This window comes from Anopheles arabiensis, chromosome 2, assembly GCF_016920715.1.
Source record: "Anopheles arabiensis isolate DONGOLA chromosome 2, AaraD3, whole genome shotgun sequence".
In the NCBI taxonomy this organism is placed as follows: Eukaryota; Metazoa; Arthropoda; class Insecta; order Diptera; family Culicidae; genus Anopheles; species Anopheles arabiensis.
In genome coordinates this window covers 3,381,506-3,405,703 of record NC_053517.1, presented here as the reverse complement: position 1 = coordinate 3,405,703, position 24,198 = coordinate 3,381,506, and the positions used below count along the sequence as shown (strand labels likewise).

Sequence of the window (24,198 nt, the reverse complement as noted above, 5' to 3'; positions counted from 1 at the left end):
GGCTAAATGTCAAAGGTTGACATTTCCGCCAACTGTCTAACCCGGGGTTTCGAGGACAAAATGGCCCGACAATGGCGCTGGCAATGCTGGTCGCCATCCATTCTGCTCACGAACTAATATACAATTGTGTATGTGTGTGTATTTATGTGTGTCCGTGTGCTTTGCTGTGCCCTTTTATTCGCTTTTCCCATTGCATCTGCCAGAGGTCATGAACTGTTATGGCTTTCGGGAGTGTCATGGCCGTGGTCGTCGTGGGTTTGGGCTGCTGACCATCGGACCACCGTGCGCGTCCACCGGTGGCATCCGTAATTGAAAGCAATTCTCCATTGTGATCCGTTTTTATTGTTGTGCCCTGCCGCGTTCAGCGCGTTCTACCATTCGTACGTGTAAGACTGGGGCGACAAAAAGAAGTAGAAAATGCACGACAAAAAACATCCCGCCCCGGATGATGTGTGCTGCTTGCATTAAGCCCCCCCCACCATTGATGTGAGTGGGTAACACACTCATACCGGACACCCAATTTGATCCGTGATGGACGGTGGTCGCTTGGTCATCCCGAGCACATCAGAACCGGTTCCTTTGGTTTGGTCGCCGGATGTGGACTTGGACGAAAGATGACGTACATGCTGTGATATTGTGTGTAGAGGTGTGTATGTCTGTATGTGTTATTGTGTGTGGAATGATGGCAAAGGTTTCGCATTCTATCGAGCGTCATTTGGGTTATTTCCTTCCCAACGTAAGTGAAGGCGAATGAAAGTGAGCAGCAATGAGACAATCAATCTGCAGCGAAATATAAAGAACGCTAGCATAAAGGGGTCTCCAATGTGACCTCTCCTGTGTAAGGAACGTGTAGATAGTCTTGCACAACTGCTATTTCTGTCCGTCGTTGTCGTATTCTGCAATTTTTGCCCTTCCACTAATGTGATCCTAACATTGAAGGATTAGGAAGCTCAAAGAAATCTCCCAACAATGAAAGCGTAAAAAACAACCCCGTTGTAATTCTAAAAATTCAAATCGCTCTACATATTCTTTGTAAAAACGAAACATTTTTACATCGAAATCATCATTCTAGTGCAATGCCCGCTCGAAATAGGATGTCTTTGGCCGGAGCGGGCTGCGTTTGTCATCCGCCGTCAAACAAGAAACCTCGTTCGTTATGATATCGACCATTGTCGCAGGCCGATAACGACTCTCCATTCCGGTTTTCGTTTCGATAAACAAATGTAAATGTGTATCGCAGTCAGGCCCATGTGTCCCCCCCTCCCCCACACCCCTCGACAGGGCACAACAGACAGGCCGCGTAAAAATGGCCGCTCTTTGCTGCCATTCAACCGTATGATGAGTTTATTCCGAATCCACCCGGCTAAGCTCATCCGGCCTTCGAAACCCTGCCGGCGTCCACACGTTCAATCTGGTTTGGTTTATGGTTTGGTTCGATTTGTGCTTTTCCACTGACAGTCGATTTGTCGATTTTCTTGGGGGAGCGGGTGTGGAAAAGCCATTTGTAGGATTTATTTTATCTCTACGCCGGCTTATTTCGGAGCGTGCAGAAAGGAGCGCAGCTTGGCCGCGTTTCGGCCTAGTGACATTTATTGTTCGGATATCAATGGATGAGATAATCATTGTTCGGGGAAGCCCAGTGCGGGGGGTGGGAGGGAGGGTTTGGTTGTGTGTGTTTGAATGAGCAAACGATACGTCAAACCGTCAAAACCCGTCCCGGGCCCACAGTGCGAGCTTCTGAGCCACGGTCTTCGTTGACTTTACCTTTTGGAGGCATAGAAGTTGGTTTGGTACAGGTCTACCGGCTCGTTACTCAACACGAAGATGAAGTTCTCACCAGCCGTAGTACCAGCGCGGGAAGTGGTGTGCGGCGAAGCGATGGTATTATTTCGATTGTAAATTATTATTACCCCGGTCACGATTATTATCGTTTGGCACGAACCCAACAAACGGTCTCGGGCGGTACGGGAGAGCGGTGCGCTGTTGTATGCCGCAGTGCACGGTTCCTTTACCCACCGACACTCCACCATTTGCCACCAGCAGCCGAGCTTTCTTTGGCGAGGGGCATTAACACCGGGCAAAACTTTGCGCTTACTCGGGGAGCTAGTAGGCCAGCAGTTCCCTTTCATCGCTGCTACGGCTGCTCCGGCAGTGAAGTGTTTTAAAACAAAATTAATTTAAATTAGTTTATTAACGATTCGCTGGCCGTCGTGTTCGGGTCGTGGCAGGGCCAAAGGATAGTGTAAAATGTTAAGCGAACGGATTTATTCGTGACTTATTGCATTCTGTGCAGCGCGGTGCCGAATCCAAACGGAACCCACTTTGACCCAGTTTAACCTGCCGAACTTTTGAGGAGGGTGGAGCAGTAGTGGTTGGCGCAGTAATTGTGCCCTGATTCGTGATGCAGCTTCGACTCGGAGGTGGAAAAGTTGGAAAGCAGCTTTCGGGGTAGTTTCATGAGTAAAGTGAATTAATTTGGCTGCATGAATTTTCCAGAGCAATCCAAAGAACGGTAACCTGGACCTGGTTAGTCGGTTCGGTTCCCGTTCATTTTCATATTTTAATATTGCATTCCGGCTCGTGTGTGTGGGATCGTCCCGGTGAGTTCACCAGATTGTGTTCTTAAATGATGTGTTTGGTCAAAGTTTGCAATGTGTTTTTATCTTTTTTTCCTATTCCAAAAGGGTTAAATTAAGGATTACTCAAAAACTTACTTCTAAAAAACATAAAGCATTGTTTTCTCCTGATAAAAGAGCATTCCACAAAGTGACACATCGCCCAAAACATGTTGAAAATTCCACCTTTATCCTTTTGCTCGCTTTTCATCGAACGAGATCGTCCACTCACTTAGCTACAATGTCACATGCAGCAGCACCTGCCACCTTTTGTTTCAGCGAACCGCGCACTCCACCAGCACGAAACTGTCGATGTTGAATCCCCCCCCCCCCATGTCAGTTACAACACCGTAACGTGCGGCTCCAAATTGGTAAAGCAAAAGCGAAAATCCCATTGATAGCGTTTAGCGAAATCAAATCATCGATAGCATTACTTTTTTACTTTGTTCCCTTTTTGTACACTCCGATCAGCAGGCCAGTCGGTCGGCCGAGATGTCCCGAGATACAGGCGCTCGTCAGCAGGCAAGGAGGCCGAAAGCGGGAAAGGAGTACACCACTATAAGCTTTTCCTCTGCGCGGGCTGCAAAGCCTGTGCCTGTGAAAAAATCGATAAACCGCAATACGGGTGTGTGCCGGGCTAGAGCAAAGGCAAACTTCATCCGCAGCCTCTGCTATCGTATCCCGATTACCAATGTACACACCATATTTCCTGCAGCCGCTTCCTGTCTTTCTCACACGCCTGCGTTCGCCGAATGCTGGTGCGGATATTATGATAGCAACAAAAAACTCTCTCACACACACACACACAAACTACCACTACCAAACCGAACAGAAATCATGCGCCCCCGGATACACCTAGAAATACTTTGGTGCGTCTCGGTGTTTTCGGTGTATTCCTGCTGCTTGCCGTCGGGTGCTTCAATATCTGTTACCACACAATTCCTAGTGAATCGGGCGCTCAACACCTTCCTCCCCACAGTCTGCAGCAAATTGAGAAAATATGTCCGATCAAGCAAAGCGAACGGCAGGCAAGGGGGCAAGCGGACTTAAAAAAGATAAAATCGAAACAAAAACATGATCCTTAACCCGGCGGCCCTCACTATTGACGGCTCTCCCGACACAAATGGACGGATGGTTGGACTCGTTGTCTTTGGCAGTTTTCGTTCCCCTGCCACTCCGAACTACTGCGAAGAAGAAGCGGATTCCATTATTGTGTTTCCCTTTTTTTTTTGCTATTTTCTAAACGATTACGCTTTCCAGTTCGCTTCGCTCCAATCCAAACAATCGGGGCTAGAGTTTTGCTCAGTCTTGCAGACAAATTTGGAACCTGTACGTGTGTCTGTTTATGCCCCGCCCCCCTCCTCAGCCGGAGAAGCTAGTGAGGTGTGTAGTGCTGCAGTGTGCCTGCCCGGTATTCCACCACCCCACCCTCCCCGGTCCAAACGCTGCGCTCTTTCTTAAGCCCAGTTTAATGCCACCATTTTCCCGTGCGCTCACATTCATCGATCCGTTCGGCGGTACGGCGGTGTATGCAGCAGTAACCTTCCTTCCACTCTGCAAATCTGCACCACCGTGAGCGTGTGTGTGTGTGTGTGTGTGTGTGTGAGCGAGTGCGAGAAAGCAAGAGAGAAAGAGAGTGAGTGAGAGAGAGAGACAAGCGCTCGCTGGTAAGGCAACACCGGGGACAAGGTAAACAGTTTAAAAGCTTTCTGCAATAGCTTGTCACACCTGTCTTTTGTTGGGGCTTAAGTCAACTTCGAGCTTTCGGTGCCTCACGGGCACCGGATCGACAACACAGACAGAGACGAGGTAAGGGCATTGGGGACACTTGGGACGCCTTCTGCACCTTCCACCCAACACTCCGCCTGCTAGGATCGCGGGCCGCATTCTGAACGCCGACAACCAAGGACAACCGACAACCTTCGTTTCCCAGGGGATGATATACTGTTACACACACACACTCCTCCATACCCTTCCCTACCTTTCCTGCTTCCTTCGACCGGTTGCGAAAACTTTCGCATACCTTTTGCTGCTTACCGAGCCGGCACCAAAGCCCCTGTGCGGCGATAAAACCCAACCGCGCACTGAAACGAGTAATGAGGGTTGTGAGGGCGGATTGTGGCATAAAGGGGTGTGTGGCGGAGGGTGGATCAAAAGAGACAGAAAGAACCAGCGAAAGATTCGCACTTTCACACATGTAGTGTGGAAGAACGAGGGGAAACGAAAAGAAAACCGCGCGAAAACGCATGAAGAAGCAGAGGGAAAACACAGAAACACTGCAAAACTTCCCGGGCAAGGAAGGGTTACTACCACCGACCGGGAAGGATCGGTTCTGAGGCAAAGCGGGGAAGGCTGCCATTGGAGGGAAGAGGGCAATGTGGAGGGATGTGCTTTAGCGCGCACGCCATCACTTGATTTACGCAGCAAATTCAATTTAATTTGCAATAAATTTTCTCCAACCGCTTTTGTGCGTCAGTGTGTGTGTGTGTGTGTGTGTGTGTGTGTGTGTGTGTGTGTGTGTGTGTGTGTTTGAACGTATGCTTGTATGCTTTCTGTGTATCTTCTGGTGCTTTATTTTCGTTTGTCCGCATTTGCCAACCAACCGTTCTGCTTCTTCCCTTTGTTTTCATTCGCATGCCTCATTTTTCCGCTCACTCGTGTGCGTGAGTGTGTGAGTTGTTATTCTTTGCTACTTATTTTGTTTAACGCCCGGAGAAGCGTTGCTCTCCGTTCAGACGGTGGCAGACTTTCTCTGTGTTTGTCCCCGCAGCGTGTGTGTGTGTGTGTGGGTGTGCTGTTTTACTGCTAAAAGTTTTATTTATTTTCTACAGCCACCGTTTCCTGCCACAATGTCGCTTTTGCCGGATTGATGTGCGCTTTTCCCGTGTATTCCGCGCGCCCGTGTACGGAGTCGGTGGGGTAGTAAACGGTTTGCACCTTTTGTTTAACCAGCGCCTGGGTAACGTACACCCTTTTAGCGAGCATTCAAGTTTTTCGACACACTTTGGGAATTTTGAACAACGAAACATGAACTGTTAGGCTACGCTAGAATAACTCTCTTATTGGAAAGATTTTAAGCATTTGCATACGTTTAGGAGTATATTTTAAAAATTGGATAAATTTGTATAGATGTTTTGTTGTGATGGCTTGACTAAAGTTGATGGCAATTTTTCTAAAAAAGGTAAATTTCTTCAAATCTGCTTTGAAACGTTTGTAGTGTGACGATCAATTGTTACTTAATCGAACTTTTATCGTCGAATACAACATAGATCACACTGTAAGCCGTCGATTGAAGGTGAACCAACACGAAGGTGATATTTTACAAAACAAAGAACCAATAGCCAACCAACCAACCAGCAAGACAAGGCGAAACATCTTATCTTGACCACGGTGGTATTCGCAATTCGCAATTGGTCGCTGCGATTGTTCAAAGCTTGTCCTCAACGCAGGGGCGTGTGCGAGTTTGCGACGAAGTTGACTTCTTAGCGACGAACCGAACTTCGAACGCTTTCGCACACCTGCAAACTCACCAGCCCTTGTGAACAGATTAATGAGCACCTTGAGCGCCTTCAGCCTGAACTACACGGCCGACCTGGTTTCGTTTACCTCAGATTACCAGAGTCGAGCTGAACAAAAGCTCCTGTGGGTTCGTAAGAAAAAAAAAACACACACACACACATACTCACCGACAGTGTGAAATCCTTTGCAAAAGAGAATGCGAGTAGAAATACAGCAAAATACACCCAGAGCCTTTACCAAATGGATTGACTGTGGTGGTACGATTAGCTGTCGTTGTTGTAGTCCTCCGGTGTCGGTTCGAAGGATTTCTCTCCCTGTCGAACTCCCCCCCCCCCCCTCATATTCGCTTGTTTAATGCCACACTACCACCGACAAGCAGACGACAGCGCTTCGATTCCGTCCCGTAAGTCGCCCAAGACGAAGGTCAATTCAATTAATTTTATTGCTGGATCTAATCCGATTTGAGGGATCGGATTTGTCCCCGGTGGGAGTGTGTGTGGTGTGCTATCGGAGCGGTTTCTGTCCCGCCAAATGGGGCTCGTCGCACGAGTAGAAGAGGAACACCCACATCGGTGGAAAGTAAGGGACACAAAAATTCGTCTCTTCCCCCAAAAAAAAAACCTGGCTTCCGCCGTCGATGGTCGAAAGGGACCAAATGTGGATTGGTGGAAAACACTTTCCACTGCTTCTTTCTTTAACAGCAAACTGTGCGTTTGTTTTTGATTGTGTGTGTGTCGCAAACTCGGAAGAGCCTACTAGGGGTCAGTTGGCTTTGATTAATCTTAGGGGTGGGAAGCCGGGAGTGATGAAAACTCTTCGCCGAAAAAGCACGTGTCTTGCACGGCTTATACGTGTTCAAGGTTATTGAAAAGTCAAAGTCGTGCTCGTGATACAGCTATTCTTTCTTCCACCCCCCCCGCCACTTTTTGCTGTTGCTGTTTTAGTCACGAACCTTAACACGAGATCAGCGTGTTAGAGGACCGGCGCCACACCATTTGGATTCGGAAATGGAAATGGTCAAAAAGGGAAGCCCGAATTGAAACTGATTTTTCCTGACTACTCACGAACTGTTTTGCTTTTGTGTTTTAAATGCAATCGTATTAGAAAAAAACGAATGAGACGAGGATGGAGCAGCATGAGGGGGAAGGATACAAAAAGCTATGATTGTGTTATTATTTTCCCTCGCCACTGCCAAGGTCGTAGCTAAAACATATGATTTACGGAGGTCATTCCGCTTCGTCCCCCCTCCAGAAGGCTCGCGTCCACTGGTAGCGTGAAGAAAGGCACACTGAGCATGAAGCAGACTGTGGAAATGGCGACTATTGGAGGCTTAAGTTACTAACTTAACCAAAGAAACAATTCATTCGCGAGTTGTGAAATTATTTTCATCGAAACTTTTCATCTTTTGGTCAATATTTTTGTTTGACTTTATGTCCCAAAGTTGCCTTTTGCTCGTATGGTCGCTTTATGATCGTCCTTTTGTCCATTGTGCGCTCTCGTCCATTCGTGCCGTTTGCGTGTCGCACTCGGTTCGTTTGTTTTCACGTCACTCAAAGGAACCGCTGGTAGTGGGCTCGTGCTCTACCCGTATTTAAACCCCCTAGTCCGCCTCCCTCAAGTAGCTCAGACGCCGAGTGACGAACACTATCGTGCCGGAATGGGTTGGAAATTTTATAACATCTAGCGTGTCATAATTCATTTTGTTCCAAATGCTAATCAGCGAACGAAACCATTTAACGAACCGCCGGGGGAGCTGACGTCTTCTGCCGGGCAGCCAGAGACAGCAACCAGCAACCCGGTGACCCGGACGACACGATGATAAATGGATGGAAGGGGCTGGCGGAGGAGGCCCGTGTCAGCTACGCGGCTAAAAGGACACACTCACTGGTGACGAGAGAAATCAATTCCCTTAAACGCTTTCACCCCTAGCCGGCATGGTGGAGGTGGTCGCGTAAGAATGGCCATTACACACACACACACACCCCCATACCCGGTGGGACTTGAGTGAAACCGATGTGTTAGATGACCGGGGTGATAAGTACGGAATGTGATTTATGTGGCTTTTATGGGCACGTTTATGGACACTTATCGGTTGTAATTTTCAGAAACACACTCACTGCCCCGGGGCTGATTTCTCCACGGAATTGACAGTTTCGTTGGCGGTGGGCTGGCGTGCTGGGTGGTATTGGATTATTTTATATTTCTGTCTGTCTTTCCGAAAGATAATGGGGAAGTTTTTATGGCACCAAATTCCAGCACGGTTTGTGTTTGTGTATCGTAGACAGCTTTGTCTTTATTGGGAATGAATAGACAATATTTTATGTAGGTAAAACGGCGAATGGATACGCCTGGTGCTTTGTAGTGAATGTCAGCGACCGGGCGTCTCCATTGGAAAACTGAATCTACACCGATATTATAGTTCAAGCTTATTTATTTGGTTTTTTGGTTACGAGATTCATGGTTTTGATCAAGAAGAGTTTTGTCCTACTAATGAATGCTAAAGTTAATGAATCTTAACATAATCTGCTCGAGTTTTCATGACACGGAAAGTACAAACATAATTGCGTTTAAATATAATTGTCTGTGTCTCATGAGGTGCCTGTGTGAGTGGAGCCTGTGTCTCAACTATACTTTGCCAGTGTCGATCTTCAAATTTAAAATATTGTATACCTATGCCTGAAATGTTGAAAATGCCTTAATTTTCTGCCGAAATTGCCCAAAACATTGCCATAAATCACGATTGTTTCTAAAGCCTCTTGGAAGAATTTTGAATCTAAAGCTCTCGACCCGCTGCTTTGTTCCCAACTACAGCAAACGCACACCCAAAGAGTAAAGGTAAATGTGCGCTGAACTGAAGCAAACGCAATAATAAAGCAGATATTCGCTGGCACACGGGGCATGAAAAATTCATCCTCTCGGCATTCCGCATCCCTCCACCACCCAGTGCGGCAAAATCTTCCATCCGCCGCAGTGCGCCCCCAATTCTCCTCCCTTTATCATATAGCACGGTTACTCGAGCTGCCCGAACACACACACACACAAACACCCCCGACGCAGACCGCCACTAATGCTTACGGAGGGGCTCATAAAAATGATTTCCGGCCTTGTGGCTGCCGGTGGGCTACTGGCAGACCTCCTTCTCCGCCTCCTTCTTCTCCTCCGTTCACCATGCGCAAAGACAGCATAGCTTCAAGCTCCGTATGTTGTTAGTGTGTGTGTGTGTGTGTGTGGGACTACTTCCCTTTGCCGGTCCTATTTGTCCTAACATCTTTGGGTGCGGTTTTTTGCTTGTCCTGATTCCCGCAACCCGAAATGCAACCAACAGGGCTGTGGCCGCGGGCGATGTCCTATTTCTGGTGCAGTACAGTGATTTTGTTTGTGTGCGAGAGTCAAGAGGCGCGGTTTAGCGAGACAAGAAAAAGCACCTCAATTTGCCCCACCGTCGGTACGAAAGGTACGAAAAGCATATTTTCTGTGGATAAACTTACTTGCCCCGCCCTCAGGACGCCGTCCAGGTGCAGCTTTTCGGTAAACTGATAAACGGAACTCCTGCTTCTATTTATACACATTGGCCATTGATGTCCTGCTGTTGCAGTGTATTTTGCTCTTGAATGAACGATGGAATGAATTGATTTTCAACAAGGATGCACAATCACAGGTATCTTTATTTCACAACCAGGAAATGGAGTAATGGGTTTATTTTACTCTTTGGTTATGCACGGGAAATGGAGCTGATGGTCCGGGCGTAGTGTTGTGCACAGCTGAGCTGTAAGCAACAAAAGCTTTTCTGCATGATATTTCCTTTTCTCATTTACTGTTGCAACTGCATCCTCGCGACAAGCGGCATGCAGATGCAAAACATTTTCCGATTCGTCAGCCACCGAGAGGCCACGCAGAAAGCTCCTGCCGGGGAAAATACGTTTACAGCAGTTAGCAAATGACAGAAGATCGATAATAATCTGGCCGTCATGCAGCATGATACACTCGTTCCAAGCTTCAACGTGAGTTCCATGCTAATGGGGATTTCAATGTTGGTGCATCCGTAGCGCTTTGTTTGTCAATGAATGGCATATGGAGGATGTTGAGAAAAATACGCGTTTCAGTTCCATTACGATGATGAAATGCCGTAGGCAGCTAGTCTGTCTGGCGTTATATCATTATAAACATGTCAACACAGGTGTGGAAGGTGCAAAACATTTTTCTTGTTTTTTTTATTCCCTCTGATTGGATAACAATGTAATTTAGTTAATATAATGTTTTCGAGAGATCCTTCATCGTGTTCTGTTTCAACGAACGATCATAAGTTAAACGTTAAGCAGAGCCGTTCCACCGTATTCAAATCACTCAAACAGCCCTCAGCCATCTCTACCCTAATTCCAAGCCTGTCAACTCCCAAGCGAATGCTGCACAAAAATCGAATTGCTTCAATTTTTTAAATGACCTTCTTCCAAACGCACCTGCCGCCCTCGCCCCCTTCCCTTCTTCCCATTCTGCACAGCACCGGAGCCGCTGAATCATGCTGCCTCGAGAGCAATTTAACAAATTTTATTACTTCCATTATTATCCGGGTCCTATTTTTTTGTCCGTTCGGTGCGTATTTGCTTTATCTTTGCGCCGCCCGACGTGCGCACTCGGCGCTACCATGCCTCCGTCGCACGGCCAATCTGCTGACCTGGCCCGAAATTGGTCTGACTTTGACTGTCGACTGGCGCACAGCACAGCAAAGCGCAAAACAAAAAAGGCAAAGAAAATGCTGCCCCACGCAGAAAATTATGCACACAAAATATAGCAGCAGCTTCTCTGCCACTCTGCCATGCTTTCCGAAATTGGGTCTCTGCTGGGTTTCCCGATTGCCTTCAGAAGAAAAAAAATGGGCAAAAACAACTGCCAGCGAAAAAGGAAACGCGATGGGGAGGGGGGAAAAGAAAAACAAACCACGCACACCACGCAACAACAGCAGCAAAAAAGCCCCCCCAAAAGCGTACAGCCACCGAATGATGATTGAGAAAAATCCCTCCGCGCGTAAGATAAGTGCGCGTTTCAGTTTTACATTCGCTTTCATTTTCCTTCGCTCTCGGGGGCTCCGTTTTTTTTCTCGGGGCGCAACGATAACTTTTTGGCCTCGCTTCGGTAAGCCGCATCTTTATGGGGGCGGGAAAGGCGCATGGTTGTACCGTGCCGTGTGCAAGACAACGGTAGTACAAAGGCTGTAGAACAAAAAACACACACACACACACACACACACACCACGACTACCGGAACCGACTCCGTTTCCCATCATTTGGAGGGTTCCATCAAGCTGCTCAGTACAGAAAACGACCAAACACCAGCGCACCACTCACAGTGTGGAATGATATGGTGTCCAAGTGGTCCTACCTTGGCGTGAGTCGTCTTTTTCCTTCACCGCTCCGATGCTGTCGATGTTTGTGTGGTTTGGTTTTTGTTTTTCCCCCCAAACGATTCGTGCTGCAGGCGCAACGAAAAACCATTTTCTCGCCTGAAGGCTATTAGCAATTTCCACCCGCCAACTGGCTTGGGTGCGATGCCAAGCCCGTCATTTGATACTGAACATACTCGCTTTCCGCTGCTCTGCTCGGTCAAGGTAGCTTTTCCATTTCATTGCTCACTCGATCGGAGCGAGAAAAGGAGAGAGAGAGAGGGAGCGAATTAAGATAGAAAGAGATGAAGGGCAAACAAGGGAGCAGAGAAAGAAAAAAACCCGATTGCAAGCAAAAAGTGGCAAAAATCTGCTACGTTTGCTCTTGCGTCTTCGCGTTGGGGCTGCCGAGGCCTTCCTTCCATCTTCCCTTCGTATGTGTAAGAGCATGTACTCGCGTTTGTACTGTACTGCCTTTGCTCTTTGCTCGAAATGAGGCTTAAAGTGTTTGGCGTACCGAATGGTTTGAATTTATGCCGAAAGAACGTCTCACATGGCCACACACGAGGAGAAGTAACGAAACAAAACAACTTCTACGCACATTGTTGGAAAGTAATCAAATGTTTGAGATGAAATTGTTTTACCACACCTTGGAGGAATGAACAAACAGTGTGTGTGTTTGTCTGCCTGGTGGCGGGCCTGCGGTGTGCTGGCAGGCTCAGACAAAGTTTTTATTATTTAAAATAAAAATGGATGTAATAATCCATATGATTCAATGTGGAGAGTAGGAAAGCTGTGGGCAATACAATAACCATTTAACGCTTTGATGCTTTGTTGTTTTTACCTAACAAACTTTTGTTGCAGTTGAAATTCCTCAGGCAACAGTCTTGGTAGCAATTATACAGCACAAAAGTCATTTACACGCATTCTACCACGGTTCACGGTGAATGCGACGGAGCGACGTTGTACATTTTCCATTGGCATTTTCTCGCTTGTCTGCAACGCTGTGTCAGCTGTGTTCAAACGGGGCAGGGCTTGGAATTTGTAGTTAAATGTAGGAAAGAGTCACCAAAAATGCCATCTCGGCGTCTCGGCGGTAATAGAAATGTTTGCGCTAACAACCCCAAAAACCCCGAACCGAATGGACTTCTCCCAGTCGAGTGAAGTTAGTCAAACCGGGGGCTTGCCGTCTGGCTCGGGGGGTGGGCCTGGTATGCGCCACCACACACACAGTTACGCATTTCGTTTGTATTGGTGCATACGAAATGAGCATTCAGTGAAGTTTGGGTTTGACTTTCTTTCGCGTTGGAACAAGCGTCGCCCGCCTGTTAGTGCCCAACGCGTGCTACGTTTTGCTCGGCAGCGGAAGTGCTGACGCCGGGAGACACCGGGAGGTAGCTTTGTTTGTGATTAGTTCTCGTCAGCGGAAAATGGGCTTTCACTGCTTCCCAGCTGGCTCTCCCTCTCCGCCACCGGCCAATTTTAGATTGTTCGTGCTCGACGTTCGCAACGGCTACTGTTCGCTGTTCTGCTCAAGCTTTTACTGCTTGCCGGCTACTATCTACCAAAGCAAAGGATTCCGCACCCCGCCTTTTCCGCCCAGGGATTGCGTCGGAACGAAACGGAAATATTTTCTCGTTATGTTTTAATCCAACCAGGATCGTAAATTTCCAGCCCTTGGGCATGGAGGGTGGAAGGGTTGGGTGGTGCTGATTGCGGACGGTGTCGACATTTTAATGCTGACTTTATTAAGGAAGCCCGTGCCCGGGAAGGAGAAGCAGAAGGTAAGACCTTCAAAAAGCGCTCGCTAGCTAACAAACACACAGCGTTCGCTACGGCACTGTTTCTCCTCGATCGTAATGCACTTGGTAATGGAAATATTTGCGATTCATTAACAGCGGGAGCAATGAACGCAGCAGCAGCAGCAGCAGTAGCAGCATAACGAATCCACTCAGCATCGCTACAGACGAACGGGTAAGACAAGTCGCTCGCAATGACACAGTTAGTTGGAGGGGCCAAAAAACGAAAAAGGACGTACAGCTTCACGGCCATTAATTTCATACAAGATACATGTTTACTAATTATGAACTGAGCGCAATACGATGATTTAAATTTACAAAATGAAATGTAAGAATAAAACATAATGCCGGCAATATGCAGCAGTACCGCAAAGGAAAGCAGATGTGAAACCCAACCGGCAAGCACATGGAAGCTGGTTACATCCAGTGGTGTATCTTAGTACGACCACATGCAAGATAAATCACACTGCTGCACACCAACAATGCCAGCAGTACGACTTCATCTGTTCCGCTACCCGAGTAGATATTCCACACACGAACTATTCGCACACAAGCGCTGCGCGTTTGGCTACAATGTTGCAGGCCGCAACACACCGATATTCCTGTGCAAATCCCTAGCTTCCATCCGTGGTGTGTCCCTTCATCCAGGGCCAGTATGCCGGCAACAATCTAGTCCGTTTCGATTACACCCCGCGATTCTCCGGGTCTCCCAGTGGTCTCACATTCCCCATCCAGGGACATTGCCGCCCCTGGGATCGTGTATCGTAAGCCAAGCAAGGGCGCTTTTCTTTTGCTACTATCATCTCGCCCGTGCTCCAGTTTTGTTTGCGAGTCCACTGATCGAAACATTTTCTACCAGTAATCCTCCACAGCGGTAGGAAATAAACAATACACCCGTGTGCGGGAGAACAACGATGATCCCACTTCTCCTCCACCCGGGCCCTGAAACCTGCTGAAACCCACTGTGTGTGTGCGACGACAGTGGAGATTAAGTACGTGCAATAAATTTTTAATATTATTTCCACACATGGTGGACGGCGGGGGAAGCAGCGCAAGAAAAACAAGCGTGCATGCGTTTCAGCCATTGGATGCTGTGGCCAACGGCAAAAAATGGCCGCCCTTCATGCATTGATCTTCCGCACTGTCGGGCGATGCTGGTAGAGCTTTTGCTCGTTCCAATTTTGCAGCCAGTGTAGCTGGCATACGTGCGAAAACGACTCGGTAGGTTTTTATTTCCTCCTGTAGGCCTCAATGACAACAGCAAATCCACCTCACCCACACACAGACACACGTTTGCACGGCTTAATCGAGTCGGGTTTTGTCCAGTGCCTACAGCGCGACATGGGAGCGCGTGACATGCTTAGACATGAAGGCATTGCTATCTTAAGTTCTGTTGGGCGCGGACGGTTTTCTTCCGATCCGACTGTGGCAGGCCATTAAGCGTGGCAATACCATTGCTGTGTGTTTTATTGATTTTAATATAAAAATAAACGATTCTTTTGAGCTGCTTGCAGCGGGAGCAGCAGTGTCGGTTTATGGTTTAAAGCGGAGAGGGCCCATACGTACCATTTGCATTGATAGTTATGTTTTCTGATGGAAATATCTTCCCAGTAACTACTCCACAGCGGAATCGCTATCGATTTAGCTCGAGATGTTTTTAAAGATGCTGTACAATGTTTGAGACATTATATTTAAATTCAAAGACAAGCTATTGAATTTAGAGCCGAACAATTGTTTGCTAAAACCAAAGAGCTTACCAATGCCATGCACAAATCAGTTCCGTTTCCTGCCAATCTTGTCAGCAATACGTTTGTATTGCATTCACAAAACTACAAAGCTTGCCAACATCCCTGGCCCATTGTTACGATTGTCAATTCGGTCGAAACCTTCATGGCCTCTTCCAACTCCGCGCTCGCTTTTCGTTTGCAGTTGCTGCTGCTTTGACAGACTCTCTTTGTGTGCGCCCTGAACAAGCAGTTTGTACAGTGGGTGACTGATGATTAAAAATTTAAACACTTCCAGTTCCTACGCGAGAAGTTCGCTTCCCGTTGCAACCTTGAACCGTGAGGAAACGGCCATACGGTGTGTGCGCCACCCATCCAGCCCAGCCCGGCTGCCTGCTCCCTTGGCACACACACCACACTCGGGGTTGTTTGTTTGCTCGCTGGTTTATTTGTCTTCCGTACGTCCTTCTGCGTACGTGACTCCCGACAGACTCTTTCCGGTGCAGAGTGTGTGGAAGGCTCACACACACACACACACACGCAAACAAAGCACGTAAGGCAGGAGCGTTGACGGGCTCGACGTTAAAGTCTGGGCAGTGGGATTTTTAAGAAAGCTCAAGCTCCATCCTGTCCACGTGGATGGCAACATGGAGCGAAAAGCGAAAGCGAAGTCGGAGGTGGGCGAAAACGATACAATACTTAAAAGTGAACTGTTTTCCCGCTGCAACCGCCGTTGGTTAAACATTTATCGTGCGGCGGCGGCGGCGGCGGTGAAGATGACGGCGACGGGCGGGGCAGTCAAGTACTTAGTTTACGGAGCATTGGCCAGGGCAGCGGTGGGAGCTGTGCCTCAAGAAGCGGGCAAGCTTTGTAGCCATCGTTTCCGAGGCATTGTTTCCACAGCACAAAGAGTTCCCGTTCTCCCGGCCGTCATCGCACCCGTACACTCGAGGCTAATATTGGACCAGGACGGTAAGTGGACGCTTTAAAACCTTCATCGTTCCCCGCCTAACATCGTTGAGGAAAGAGAAATTAAACTCAACAACACACACACACACATGCAAATGGACCCGAATTGGCCATCCGAGCAGCAGCAGCAGGCCAATCCTTTCAGTCGTGCAGCCTAATTGCGTTGATGGCCCACACACACACACAGGCAGGCGGAAAAATGTGTTTCCCTTCGATCGATTATTCAAACCCAGTGTGCGCCCCCCGTTTGAAGCATGTGGAATGATTTATTTAGCATCGCTTCGGCTATTTCTGGCACTTCCTTGCTGGCATGACGGTGTCGGTGTGGCGTGTTGGAGCGTGGCCGGTTTACCGGGACCCACCAGCATGCTGGGTGCGATGATGTGGCTGTGTAACGCTGTGTCAACAACGATGAGCGATGCATGTTTTTCCTTCCAATCGACCGCCCGGGGGACGGGACGGGGCGATTTTTCACGAGCGTATCGGTATCCATCAGAGAGTCATTGTTCATCTGAGTGGCTCGTTACTTTTCGGTACAATGAAGCTAAAGCACACTCACGCGCGAATGGTTGGGCAGGGAAGGGGAAGTATTGAGACAGGGGAGTTGCAGCAATAGGCAACTTTTTTAAGGCGAATTATTCCGCCGAAACTTTCCCCATGATACATCAATTTTGATTGCCATTGGCTAATGTATTCGCAAGCAAATAAGCTTCTATTCATCCCTTAAGATCTGTGTCGCAATGAGGCATTAAGAAGAAGAAGTTTCAAGGAATTTTCTGGGGAATTTCAAGAATTTATATTAAGTAATCATTAATAACTTAAATGACTCAAGCTGACTTTTGTTGCATTGTTAAACTTTCTTCAGAACTCACTAGTCAACATAAGGATGTTCGTTCAAAGGTTATTGGAATGGGTAGGACATTTAAACAATGGACAACTGCTACACGATACAAGTGTGACGTTACTTACCTAAGTTTTTCCTATGATCCACTAGAACTATCCACTAGCGTTGCTCATCTACAGCAACTTGCAACTCAAACCGTGCTGCTTCGTCGCAGGTTAATGCAGAATACACGGGACACGGGATACACCTTAACTACACGCACCGATTATAGTTTTGTTCACCGACAAACTACAAATTCCGCAGAGCGTAAACTTAACTCGCGCAATACACACCAACGCACACACAAAGCCACCGTGCGCCACGCCGAATTCGATACAGCCGAATGGATTTCGGTAAGTTGCGCTGTAACTTTTACACTTTGCAACAACTTTCACCGTCAATGTTAGAGGTTTCACTCACAGCACAACAAATGGTTGCCAATTTCTGGCCGTACCAATACACACCGCACAGAACAATACCGCTGGAAAGCAAGAATAGAAAGTTTGCGAAACTCGTTCACTCGTGTACTGCTGCTTACGGCGGCTCTACCTTCTCGTCATCATCTGCCAGCGCACGGACTTTACGCGTGGCAACTTTTACCCAATCCTTATCGCCCGCACTTGGTCGCCCGCCTGTCTGGTCAAAGTGTACAAGGACAAATGGTTCGGGCTTCGTTCCGCGGTCCGCTGCGTTCTTTGAGCGCTGCTTGAACTTGAACTTCTTGCCGACTTTTGTTCGCCAGCCGTGCTGAAACAGCGAACCGTTGCAATGGCGATTTCGAATTCACAGTTCTGTCCTATCGCCCTATCGCCATCCGGATCAACCTTTGCACAAAAGCTGCCCAAAAACACACTGTGCGAATCAACCGGAAGCAAACCCGTCAACCCGGTTCTGTGTGCACACCACGGCTCGCTAAAGGTCGCACAGTACACAACGGTATCCGTTCCACTGGTCGACTGACTGAGAAAAGGACACCCGAAGTACGTACGGGTTTGACCCGCGCGGTGATACACACAGCATGACAATTATGCTCCGTCCCGTTTTCCGCTGCAAACACATTTTCTCCTGCTCAGAGAGAAGAGAGTCAGTCTCCTGTTCTCACAATTTGTTTGGCATTTTTCCCGCAGGCAGTAAAATCTGGCTCTCTCTCTTTCGCTCTCGTTTTTCGGGAAAACTGATGGGGAAAACGTGCACACTGAGAGCGCCCCGTGAAAGCGGGAATGAAACAGCGCTAGCGCGCGAACTCTCAGCGACGGAAAGGAGCTTTTACTACCGAGAGAAGCCAATCCTCTCTGCCCCGCACACCCCCCCAAACTACTCCCACTCCTATTCTGGCAAGGCTAAAGCTGTGTTGTGTCTGTGTTGGTAACCGTGCCTTCTACGGACGAGGACGAGCCTTTTTGCAAGGCGGACACAGGCAGCGCACATGTGGTGAGAGCATTTGAGGGGCAGAAGAGGGAGAGGAAGGCGACGGGAGGAGTTCGTACCAACTTTTTGCGGAGCAAAGTTTTCCGAGTCGATGCCACCTTCACGTGTGAAGACGAAACCGTCTACGGAGCAACTACTGCAGTGAAGTTTTGCTTGCAGATGACGTGCCGCAACCTCTTGGACCTGGTGTACCATTTGCCACCAATTTCCACTAGGAGGGTCTCCTCCGCACGCGTCGTCTATCGGGGCAGGAGCATACTATTTTCCTGGAAAGTCGAGTGAAAGGTGTGTGTGCATGTGTGCCACCAACAAAACCAAACAGCTGGACTGTCCTCCCTTTCCGTCCTTGCATGCTCTCGCGCAACGCATCCACAGTTCATCGCGCAAGGACTTACCGTCAAGGACACGAGCCAGGGCCATTTCCTTCTTCCGACCGACCATTGCTGTGCAAAGCATTGTTTATGGCCAGCTCGAGATATTGAGCGCATAATTTTCGCTCCTGTAGCTCATGCAGATGGGTGGACAAGAAGAACCGAAATAACAATCATCATCATCTTCAACGTCACCATCGTTTGTGGTGATTAGCAGGCAGCAGCAAAGGTAGAATGTACCTCCCAATACACTACGCACCGTCCAATCAAGACGGTCGGAGTGCTTCATTAGCCCGCTGGGAGTTGGTGGGCGCCGCCGTGCCTCTTAACACCGGAAAAAGCGGGGAGGCTGCGTAAAGGACCCTGTCGGGTTTGGGTCACCTACTGTGTGTGTGTGTGTGTGTGTGTGTGTGTGTGTGTGTGTGTGTGTGTGTGTGTGTGTGTGTGTGTGTGTGTGTGTGTGTGTGCAGTAGTACGCACACTATCAACCACTGATTGGTGGACCGCAGGACCGGCCACAGCAGACAATCGAAGACAGCCTGCAGCTTCGCCAATGCAGCGGTTCTGCTGCCGGTTTTGTTGACCGGGAACAAAGGCCAGCACGCCAGCAAAAGAGAGTCGGCCTTTAGCGAAAAAGTGAGCGAGACAAGAAGCAATGGAAAAGCGCTGGAATCTGCTTCCAGCGAAAGTGGAATTCTTTTCGGAAGGTTTCACAATACGCTTTCCCCCTGCGTCACGGTGTTCATAATGCGCTAGAATGACTGACTTTCGCTGCGTGTGTTTACTATGACCAGTTCTGCAATGACTTGGGAGAAGAAAGCACAAACCGCACGACCTCTTTGCGCTCACAAGTACACTGCAGCAGCGCCAAGACGCAATAAAGCATCAGCAACTATTGTGTTCGGTTGTATCGTGGATGTGTTTTTTCTTTTTCAGCGCTTTGCATTACCGTCGCACTTGTATCTCGTCCCAGCACTCCGTTTTGCTCTCACCAACCTTCCAAAACGTGGCACACCGACACACACTCGGGCGACACTGCGACACTGTTGTAGAGGGTGGGGGAGGTTTCCAAAGGGATTTTCCTCACTGACGCCTACCAGGGCACACAGATCTTCGATAATCTGGCAGAGCGATATCTCAGGCCACACAGGCAAGCACTAATCACACGCGTACAGAGCACTCGCAAACACCACAACCGCTTCGTAGCGAGTTCTATCTCATACTGGAAATGAACCAGCGTGCGACTCGGACTTGGGTTGCTCGGATGGAGAAGTAGCTACCATCGGGCGGAAAAACAATACCACCGCACACAGTCATCGTGTGTGTGCGTGTGCCATTCGGGTACTTGATGCAGAATTGCTCTGCTCTCTGCGTTCACTGTTGGTTCGCTGGCTATCTCACGAAACCAACTCCCCCTATCCTCTCAGACTCATAAGGACTAAGTCCCCAACTGGACACTGGTACCCTATGGAACCGGTACAGGAATGCAGCTACTTACTACACAAAGTGTCCTTATATTTTAATTCAACGTCCACCAAAGCTACTGGGCGCAATGTAAACTAATAATGAAATTGTTTCGAATCTTTTGTCAGAAATTGGGAGGATCAAAACACGCTAACGTTATTGTGTATTACCGGATGCAACTGTCATCAAACTCGATAAGAATTAAACGAAACTTGAAATAAATTTGCAAACACCCAACCGAACCGAAGGCAAACCTGATGTTTATCGAATGCCGGGAGCATCCTAGCATCGTTTTCCCCGCACACAGTGGTGCACGCTTCGGGCATGGGGAAATTGACGCATGATCTTGTTATCCTGTTTTAGAAATGCAGCCTCTCTCTCTCGTGCTCTTCCGTATCACAGTGTGTATCAGCAGCACACTGGAACTGAAGTATCTCCCAGTGTTTGGAGCACATTGCGAGAGCATTCCCAACCAAAGCATCAGCAATCGGTAAGATTCTTCCGATTGTCATTGCTCGGTTCGGCATGCTCCTGCAAGAGAGAATATACAGTTTGGGGGGGAAAAAAGAACACAACCATGACGTCATACGGCCATAGCAATGACGTCATTCCGAGCATGAGCGAAATGTCTCTGTAGATAGTAAAAGTGTTTCGTGGTGTGTGTGTTTTTTTGTTTTATTCATTATGATCCCCAGCGAGGAGGTAATGTCACTCGGGCTTTATGACCGTAGGCGCCAGCAAAGCTTGTCTGAGTTGATTTATTTCGCACAAAAGGTTGGCAAAGATGCGGCAACAAAAACTCCTATGCTTTTCTTGCTTTTCTGCCTAAAACACACTACGCTTTAGGTAGCAGCACAGCACGCTGACCTATTGCTTGTCTTGGTGGGCCCGTCTGCTTTGCTATCGACAACCCAGGTGCACACGCTTTACAATCGGTAGCCAAATCGAATCGATTGTCCAGTTGACCAGGTGCGACACGAGAGCCAAGCTTTACCAAAGCGCTCGGGTTAATCTCGTCCAGCTTATCTCGACTCGATTCCACCATCACTGCCACCCTCGCTAAACTGGGCATCGGTCCTGCCCTAAATCGCACCCGCTCCGTGGATTCGAAAAACAAAACTGTCACCAAGCACATGATAAGAATGGATGAATTATTCGAGCCGATAATGGTCTTCGAACCTATAAAGGGGACCTTTCTACCGATGTAGGGGCTTATTTGTCCAACGTTCGAAGGAAAAGGTAGGTGTTGCAGCAATTTTAGTGCTTGTGTAATTGTTAGTTTCAGAGTGTATTGTTGTTAGTTTCAGCTTTTAGCTCGAGCGACCAAACAAACACACATAAAATGCGTGCTGGATTGATTGTGGTAGCCTTGATGGCTCTGACGGCCAACGTCGGGGTGAAGGGTAAGTGCTAAAACGGCTCAGTGTATGCCCAAAGTGCCCAATTTCATGCCACATTGCGTCCACATATGCCTCTCTCTCTCTCTTCGCCAGAGGTCGCTGGACAGAACATCATTCTGGATGCGATCATGCGACGCATTCTGGAGAACTTGCGTGACCTGATGCGCACCGGAAACCCGGAAACCGGCATGCCTGTACTTGCACCTTACCATAATCCGGACCTGTTCATCAATGCCTCGTTCGGTGGTTTGCTTGAGTATGGGACACGATGAATGTGAATTTGCTTGCAAAAAACGTACTCACTGAAACCAAATCTAAACCCTCTTCGTAAAGGTTCGACGCACGCTTCACTCCAATGAACATTATCGGACTGGACACGTTCGTGGGACGGCTGCAGGTCGATCTGGCGACGCTTCGCTTCCCGTTCGAGTTCCGTTTTGCTGAGATCAGTGCCAATGGCTTCTACGATGCCAATGGCCGCCTGTGGGGTTTGATCCCGATCTTCGGTATCGGCGATTTCTCCGTGCGCCCGCGCGATGTCGTAGCGACCGGCTTTGCCACCATCACCGACAATGGGCAGGGCTTCCTGAAGCTGTCCGACTTTTCGATCAGTCTGCAGATCGGTTCGCTCGAGAGCAACATTCAGGGACTGCTGCTCGGCGGTGACCTCTCGGATCTGCTGAACGCCGTCATTCAGGACATTGTACCGTCGGTGCTGCGTAACTTCCCCGACGGCATGACCAACCTGCTGAACGCGCTGGTCGTACCGATCGCAAACCGCTTCCTGGCCACCCGCACCATGGAGGACCTGATGGGTTTGCTGTTCCCGTAAATGATGCTGTGTGCTGTGGGCCGTGTTTGGTTTTGGGATCGACTTTTGACCGTTGCGTAAAATAAATGCCAGCGAATTGCTAACGCGAATCGGTTCAATGGTGCTGGAACTCACTTTATCTTCACAATTTGAAGTTGCTATCTTCGTTTTGTGAGGGCGAATATTTCTTTGTTCAGCGCTTTGTGCTTCGGTACTAATTCGGCTGTCTGCGGATTTAAAGCGCGACAGTGCTATGATCACCGTTTCGAACTCGATAACAATCGTCTAGGGTAGAACTGATAAGATTATGGAGCAAAATATACAACTAAACAAACGTGTTGCGCCGGTGTATGGTTAAGAAGTTGGTGGAAACGATTTCTGAAATATCTTATCAAATCCCGATTAGAGAATGTAGGGTTTCTCTCCATATTATACTCACGCATTCCAGACAGCTGACAACTGATGGTTATGTTTTGATATCTTTGTTTTAACTATTTAGAAACAACGTTTATGCCAGCTATTCATTCGGAAATGCTCTCTGTAATACTTCTTACTCTGATCTGGAACACCCCATAACATTCGTATTACTACCAGCACAAAGAGCATCGTGTGAGTTATCACCATTGATCACCTTATGACCCCCACGGTAGCCTAATCAGTAGAACTTCGATAAGATACCGGAATGTAATATAAGATACGTTCGCCGATTCGATTGTTTACAGTCTTCCGTACAACTTTGGCCTATTCCAACTCCCATTCTGCAAGCGTAAAGTGTTATTCAGCTTTCCAGATGAGTCGTTTCTTTGCTCTGGTGGCACTGTTCGTGGTCGCCAGCAATGCTGCCACTATACCACACCAGCCCTCACGCCCGGAAGCACTGGCGCCTGAGCAACGTGCAACGCTTGACGAGGCGCTGGCTCAGCTGCTCGAGAATATCCGTGAGCTTTTGCGCACGGGTGACCCGGAACGTGGCATTCCCGTGATGGCTCCACTGGAGACTGATCGGCTTGATGTGGACTTAAGTTTGGGAGGATTGCTAGAGTAGGTGAGAAGCGCAGTGCGACACAGGGCAGCAATGTGATAGACACACCCCTTTTTTCAGCTTTACAGCCATTTTGCGCAATCTGTTTGTCGATGGATTGGATCGGTTCCAGGGCACACTGACACTGAACGTGATGCAGATGGAGTTCCGGTACGATTTCCTGTTCCCGGACGTGGTCGCCCGCGGACACTACGATGCAAATGGTCGTCTCTTCGGTTTGATTCCGGTGTTCGGGTTGGGCAACTTCCATGTCGCTCCGCGCGATCTACGCATCCAGGGAACGGCTCTACTGCGTCAGCTGCCCTCCGGTTACCTGCACATGCCCGAACTGAAAGCCAACGTGCGGCTTGGTTCGCTGCAGGTAGGCTTAAGCTGCACACACAGACTCGCAGTTGCATACCGTTTAACCGTATGTACACTTTTGTTTATAGAATAACATCGAGGGAATGCTGCTCGGAGGAGAACTATCCGATCTGCTCAACGTAGTCATTGAGGATCTGATTCCTTCGGTGCTTATCAACTTTGCTCCGGAAGTGACGGATATTATTTCACGCGTAGGCATACCTATCGCTGATTCCGTTCTTAACACTATGACGCTGGAAGACTTGTTCGCGCTGATCCCTATGCAACAATAGATCAGGATCGTGCATAGAAGCATTGAAGAGATAAATACTAGTTGAAACTTTATGTAAAACCGGAGCAATAACTACTACTGCAACTCAACGGTGGATGGGATTAGATACATCATTTATAAATAAATTGATTTTACGCAAATTCACTTTCCTTTGCATTAACT

At 48.4% G+C, this 24,198-nt stretch overlaps 3 protein-coding genes across 6 annotated transcripts in view; 2 read left to right on the top strand and 1 right to left on the bottom strand.

Annotated features, from left to right (window-relative positions):
- LOC120898404 (acetylcholinesterase) overlaps positions 1-19,896 on the bottom strand; it is a 62,995-nt gene extending 43,099 nt beyond the window's left edge. For both annotated transcript variants that reach the window (XM_040304223.1, XM_040304224.1), the window contains exons 1-2: positions 19,682-19,896; positions 16,973-17,367 (exon numbers count right to left, since the gene is read on the bottom strand). The gene's annotated coding sequence lies outside the window, so the exon portion shown is untranslated. The remainder of the gene's footprint in view (positions 1-16,972; positions 17,368-19,681) is intronic.
- Positions 18,446-22,470, top strand: LOC120898407. Of its 3 annotated transcripts, XM_040304227.1 has the most exons (5): positions 18,446-18,599; positions 20,996-21,388; positions 21,451-21,552; positions 21,643-21,805; positions 21,883-22,381. In XM_040304227.1, the coding sequence occupies exons 3-5, from the start codon at positions 21,492-21,494 to the stop codon at positions 22,379-22,381; spliced, it is 723 nt and encodes a 240-aa protein (XP_040160161.1). In that variant the 5' UTR covers positions 18,446-18,599; positions 20,996-21,388; positions 21,451-21,491. The 3 variants fall into 3 exon arrangements, with proteins under 3 accessions (XP_040160161.1, XP_040160162.1, XP_040160163.1); XM_040304228.1 differs by lacking the exon at positions 18,446-18,599 and having other exon boundaries at positions 20,591-21,388; positions 21,457-21,552; XM_040304229.1 differs by lacking the exon at positions 18,446-18,599 and having other exon boundaries at positions 20,597-21,388; positions 21,883-22,470.
- Positions 22,471-22,801: 331 nt separating this feature from the next.
- On the top strand, positions 22,802-24,176 carry LOC120898406. The gene is made up of 4 exons (XM_040304226.1): positions 22,802-23,006; positions 23,083-23,401; positions 23,463-23,763; positions 23,834-24,176. Exons 2-4 carry the CDS (start codon positions 23,151-23,153, stop codon positions 24,035-24,037), a joined length of 756 nt encoding a protein of 251 aa, XP_040160160.1. The 5' UTR covers positions 22,802-23,006; positions 23,083-23,150; the 3' UTR covers positions 24,038-24,176.
- Positions 24,177-24,198: the final 22 nt, after the last annotated feature.